The sequence below is a fragment of the Gopherus evgoodei genome, unplaced genomic scaffold (genome assembly GCF_007399415.2).
Source record: "Gopherus evgoodei ecotype Sinaloan lineage unplaced genomic scaffold, rGopEvg1_v1.p scaffold_197_arrow_ctg1, whole genome shotgun sequence".
In the NCBI taxonomy this organism is placed as follows: domain Eukaryota; kingdom Metazoa; phylum Chordata; order Testudines; family Testudinidae; genus Gopherus; species Gopherus evgoodei.
The window spans coordinates 1-6,165 of NW_022059860.1; the positions used below are offsets into that span (position 1 = coordinate 1).

Here is a 6,165-nt window from a genome sequence, read left to right on the forward strand (position 1 = left end):
CAACCATGTAGCTGCCACTACATTGCTATTTTTTGTGCACTAGCTTGATCAAAGCTAGAGTGGGTATATTTGTCCAAGTTCAAAATTTCACTTCTTGCTGCAGTATAGACACACCAAAAAGTGTTTGCAGGATTGGACCCTTGAAATGTCCCTAGAAATAGGATCACACTATTAACAAATGGAAAGAAGATAATTAACTACAGAGTGGTACTTACTGAAATATCATGTTATAGGCACATAGAGATCGAATGCTTTCAAATTTCACTGCAGAACCAAGATTCCAAATCTATATCTGGAACGTCTTCACTAACTCCAAAGGGTGCATGTGTCTATCTGATAGGATGAATGTGTTTTATTTATCTGCATTGTATTCCTTGGGAAACAGTCACTGAAGCATTTCATATTGTGACAAATCATTGATGGACTAGGCAGCTCCATGATTATTCTGCTTTGATGCAGTATGTGGGTGTCATCTGGTAGCAGTGCATGCATTTTCATTCATTATTAATTATTACTGATTCTCACAAGATGAACAAGAGGAAAAATTAATTAGTCTTGTCTTTGTGTGTGTGAACTCGTAGGGATGAAAATAAGAAAAGCCTTCAAAAAACACTGCAAACTGAGGTCAGATTGGAAACTTGGGGTGCAGGAGGAAGATCTCTCATTTACACCAGATTTAAATCAGTGTAACTCAATTTGGCCATATTCTATCCCCACTCCAGCACTTTTTCAACACTCCAGCAGTGCAAAGGGTCCATTAAACCAATTTAATCAGCCTGCTGCATATTTCCCATGCACAGGATGAATGCCAGATCTGGATGTAGAAGAAACTAGAAACAGCTGGCTTGTCCATGAGGTTTTTTTGGAAGGGTCTCTTGACACCATAATCATGTTACTGCAATTTAGGGAAACCCAGAGGGTACTCTAAGTGGAAACAAGCTGAACAGACCTTCAAATTGGCCTAGAGAACAGAGAGCCATAAAAGCATCTGTCAGCATCTTGCAGCGATCTTTCCTTCCTCCTGGCAAGTTACTGGTGTTATGCATGGCACAGTATGGGACAAAGCAGATAAACTAGGCTACTAACTACAGCAGATTTAGCCTAATTAAACACCAGTGTAACTGAAAAAAGAATAAGGATCGTTGCCTTTCATTGAGCTGATTCACTTTGGGATGAATAAGCATAGCAGCATGCCTTTGGGCATTCATTAAGCTATTCCTGATTCTCGCCCAACTGAGTGTGAGAAGAATCAGATCCACTGATTACATTGTAGTTATTCCTGATTCACATTGGGATGAGGAGACAGAAATTAACTCCATTGACCCCAGCAGAGTTACCTTGGTTTACAATGCAGATTTTGCTGAGGCCAGGTCCTCAGCTTCACTCTGAGGAATGCATGAAGAACACTTGCCTCAGCTGGTGTGACTTGAAGCCCAGAAAAGGTGTCCAAAGCAGACAATATGTAGGGGTGTGGAGATACGGGAGTTTGATTTTGGATCTTGTCAATATACCAAAGTCCAGGACTACTTAGATCAATAGGAAGCCAGAACAATCAGCTTCTTGCAGTTTTGGGACTTTTGTATGCAGCTGTGGAAGAAATTTTCTCTTTGCTAGGAAGCAGATGGTTACCTTTTCCTTCTTTGACCAGATGGTTCTCCTGATGTAAAAAATTTGGTTCTAGAGAATAGTTTGGGAAAGGGGAATTATGGGAGATACTCTTTCTGAGACTCTGCTGTTGCTTGTACTCTATTTGAGTAGAAGTTAAAGACATATAAACCTGGACTGGATGAAATTTTCTATGATAAATCATGTATAACCTAAACTCTGCTCCCTTGTGTGATAGAATATAGTTTCTTATGTGATAAGGAATATGTAGCCTTAACTCTGACTTCTTAAGCAAGGCACTATGTGCAACTTTAACACTCCACTAATGTTGCTACAGTGATAAGTAGAGAAGAGTCTGGGATCAAGGGTAATGGATAAAAAACTGAATATTAAGTGTGTCTGCTGGACATGGACTCTGTGTTTCTCTAAGGCTCTCTAGGTCCCAGACCAACTCTCAAAACCTGTGCAGCCAAATTTCACCCCACAGAATCTCCTTGAATCTTGGGATGGAGTAAATATTAATGGGAAAGAGTGATCTCTGGTGGTGTGCAAAATGCTGCATCTCCAGAATTAATGCATTCCCTCTTTTTGTCTCTCCAGCTTAATCTTTAATGTGGTTGCATCACTAACCAGTTTTCAGATCAACAGCTGTGGTGTCACACCAGATTTACTCTGCTTTCACTAATTGACTTCAGTGGCCTTATTCCAGAATTATACAAGTCTACATGAGCTGAGAAGATGGACGAGAAAGGAAGTGTGGTGCAGGGGTTATGGTGTTAGCCTGGGACTCAGAAGACATGCATTCAGCTCCCTGTTCTGCCACAGATTTCTCATGTGACAAATAACATAGGCACGGGTTTTGAAAGGTATTCAGATATTGAAATAAATGGATTTTAGGTGCCCAGGGGCTTTTGAAAATCACACTAGGGACCTAAATACCTTTAAAAATTTAGACTCTTGAGAAAAATTTTAAAAGGACATCAAGCTCCAATTTATAAAAGTATTTAGATGTTGCTTACTCAGAATTGCAACACCTAACTGATTTAGGAGTCTGTCTCATTTTAAAAAGAGATTTAGGCACTTAGGAGACAAAATCTCATTTACAATCACATGGATTTAGGCTCCTAAGTGCGTTACTCCATTTTTGAAAATGAGACTTAGACTCCTAAATCAGTTAGGATGACCACAGCATCATCTATACCTTTAACAATCTTAGACAGACTTTCAAAGGTATTTATTTAGGTACATAAGGATGCAGATGGATGCCTACTGGGATTCACAAATGTAGCTAGGTCAATGGGAATTAGGTGCCTAAACAGCTTAAGCATTTCTGAAAGTCCCATTAGACACCTATCTGCATACTGAGAAACCTAAACACCTTTTGAAATTTGGCCATTGTACCTCAATGCTCCTGTGATGTTATACCCCATAATGCTTTATGGGAACAGGGTTATGAATGTATATAAGACATAACTGAGATGTTTTAAGCTACATATGCTATGTAACATTTCTCTGCAAAAGTTATGATCTACTAAATATGTTCATCCTATTTGTATGCCTGTAACATTTTTGTATTCAAAGTTATGAATATTGGCTGTGTACTTGGTTAATTTTAAATAGCCTTAGTAAGGCATTTGGTCAGCTTCTTTAGAAAGGAATTTGCAAGTTAAGTGTCCAGTCAAGAAACATTTAATGGACAATGGATCTTGGAAAGCTCCAATCCACATACGAAGTCTACCTGAGGACATTCAAGATAGCATGTGAACAATGACCACTACCTGTAAGTTCTGAGTCATGCATGGACATGTGACTTGCCCATGTGTCTCTAAAACTCCATCTTGGAACTGAATTCTGGATAGGAGAGAGGAGGGGGATCACCCATGAGAGTCTAAATTAAGCCCCTGGAACCTCCTCCATTTTGTCCTCCGCTGACTCAGGAGATAGCCTCTGAACCCCCAATGGATACCTAAAAGAAACTGGAACAAAGGACAGCAACCATGAGGGATGTGAGTGATTTTTTTGGACCCAGACTAGAAGGAGGCTAGTCTGTAAAAGAAGCTTACTGGAACATTTCTGAGGGTGAGATTTCATCTGTAATCATTTTCTTACTGTATTAGGCATAGACTTGTTTTGTTTGATTTTGCTTGGTAATTCACTTTGTTCTGTCTATTACTTGGAATCAAGTAAATCCTACTTTTTTGTATATAAGAAATCATTTTTTTTACTTCTTAATTAATCAAGAGTATGTGTTAATACCTGGGGGTGGGGGGAACAGCTGTGCATATCTCTCTATCAGTGTTATAGAGGGTGAACAATTTATGAGTTTACCCTGTATAAGCTTTATACAGGGTAAAATGGATTTATTTAGGGTTTGGACCCCACTGGGAGTTGGGCATCTGAGTGTTGGCGACAGGAACACTTCTTAAGCTGTTTTCAATTAAGCCTACTTTTCAGGGACGTTGTTCAGATCTGGGTCTCTGTTTGCAGCAGGCAAGCGTGTCTGGCTCAAACCAGGCAGGGCACTGAAGTCTTTATCTGCCAAGGGAAACAGGCTCAGGGGTAGTCTCAGGACATGAGGTGGCAGTCCCCAAAGGGGTTTCTGTGATTCAACCTGTCACAGCTCCATCTTTAAAACTTAAATTATTGCATTTTCCTACTGCACAGAGGCAATGTGACATTAAATCCATTAAAGATTGTGAGGTGCTCAGTTACCATGATAAGGGGGCCAGATAAGGTCTTAACATAGATATAAAGCCCTTAAAAGAATTGAGCTGGAGACATCTGCAGTCAAGCAATTTCCTTTATTCAATGGAACCTTCTTCTCCACACCATTCTCCAGAATGCTCCCTTCACCTCCTTGTTCCTCAGGCTGTAGATGATGGGGTTTAGCATCGGCGTGATGACTGTGTAGAACAGAGAGAGAAACTTGTCTGTGTCTGCTGAGTAGGAGGAATTGGGCTTCAGATACATAATGCAAGCAGAGCCATAGAACAGTGTCACCACTACGAGGTGTGAGGAGCAGGTGGAGAAGGACTTCCTCCTGCCCTCTCCCGATGGCATCCTCAGGATGGTGGAGATGATGCAGACATAGGAAATGAGGATCAGCATGAAGGGGAAGATGACAAAGAAAAAAGCCATGATGAAGACAGCCATTTCATTGTGAGAGGTGTCTCCACACGCCAGCTTCAGCAGTGGAGGGATGTCACAGAAGAAATGATTAATCTCGTGGGATCTGCAGAAGGGTAGAGTGAATACCATGCTGGTGTGACCGAAGGACATGAGGAGACCACTGAGCCAGGATCCCGCAGCCAGTCCAGTGGACACCTTCCTGTTCATAACCACGGGGTAATGCAGAGGCTTGCATATTGCAACATAGCGATCGTAGGCCATGCACGCCAAGAGAAAACACTCTGACCCACCAAGGAAAAAAGAGAAATATCTTTGCATAGCACAGCCAATGAAAGAGATGGCTTTATCCCTAGACAACAGATTTCCAAGCATCTTGGGGACATTGACTGATGTGTAGCACATCTCCAAGAGGGACAGGTTCCTGAGGAAGAAATACATGGGGGTGTGAAGGGCTGGGTCAGCCAATGTGAGGACAATGATTAGAAGGTTTCCAGCCAAGGTGACTATGTAGGTGACCAGAAACACTGAAAACAATAAATGCTGCAGGCTGGGAATGTCAGAAAAACCAAGGAGAATGAATCCAGTGATTGTTGTGCTGTTTCTTCCCACTGTTTTTTGGCTAGTTTTCATCCTGAAGAAGAAAAGGAAACAATAAGTTGTCACAGAATATTTTCCCCCACTCTACCGTCCTCCACTGTCATACAATTTCTCCAGATAATCTGAGTCTTCCTGTGAATTTTAAGAAGCTAAGAATGCTGTCTTTTTTACAAATTGCAGCAATTTGTGTCTCTAATTTACTAATCCTCAGAGCTGTCCTGTGCAACATTTCTTGGAACCTGAATGAATATCTAATAAAGTTTGAATTTCTGGGTACTCTGTGCTGGATCTTAAGAGCAGTTCAGTGATGGATGTTTTCTGTGGCTTTTGATCGTTCCTCCCCCCAGTTTTGTGACTAAAATGTGTTATGAGATCCTGCAAATTTTCAAACAAGGTTAATTTGGGACTGAGCGGGGATGTATCTCATGAATTCCTTAACCAAATGACTCCAGGTTTAGAAAACTATTTATTTCTAAACTACTCTGTCTAATTTTCAAGTGGGTCTGCCTATGCATGTGGACTTTGGGCACTTTGAAAACTCACCTTTCAGACAGACAGCTCTGTGTATTGTTAACTTTGACGCAGTCCCATAAGGCCAAAACAGGGAAGCTGTTCTCGACTTGACTTTAACAAATAGTGAGGAACTCGTTGAGAATTTGAAAGTAGAAGGAAGCTTGGGTGAAAGTGATCATGAAATCATAGAGCTTGCAATTCTAAGGAAGGGTAGAAGGGAGTACAGCAAAATAGAGACAATGGATTTCAGGAAGGCGGATTTTGGTAAGCTCAGAGAGCTGATCGGTAAGGTCCCATGGGAATCAAGACTGAGGGGAAAAA

The 6,165-nt window shown here is 41.0% G+C and overlaps 1 protein-coding gene across 1 annotated transcript; it reads right to left on the bottom strand.

Moving 5' to 3' along the window:
* Positions 1–3,976: 3,976 nt before the first annotated feature.
* Positions 3,977–5,940, bottom strand: LOC115640088 (olfactory receptor 10A7-like). The gene has a single exon (XM_030542954.1). The coding sequence runs from the start codon at positions 5,362–5,364 to the stop codon at positions 4,411–4,413; it is 954 nt and encodes a 317-aa protein (XP_030398814.1). The 5' UTR covers positions 5,365–5,940; the 3' UTR covers positions 3,977–4,410.
* Between the last annotated feature and the right edge of the window lie 225 nt (positions 5,941–6,165).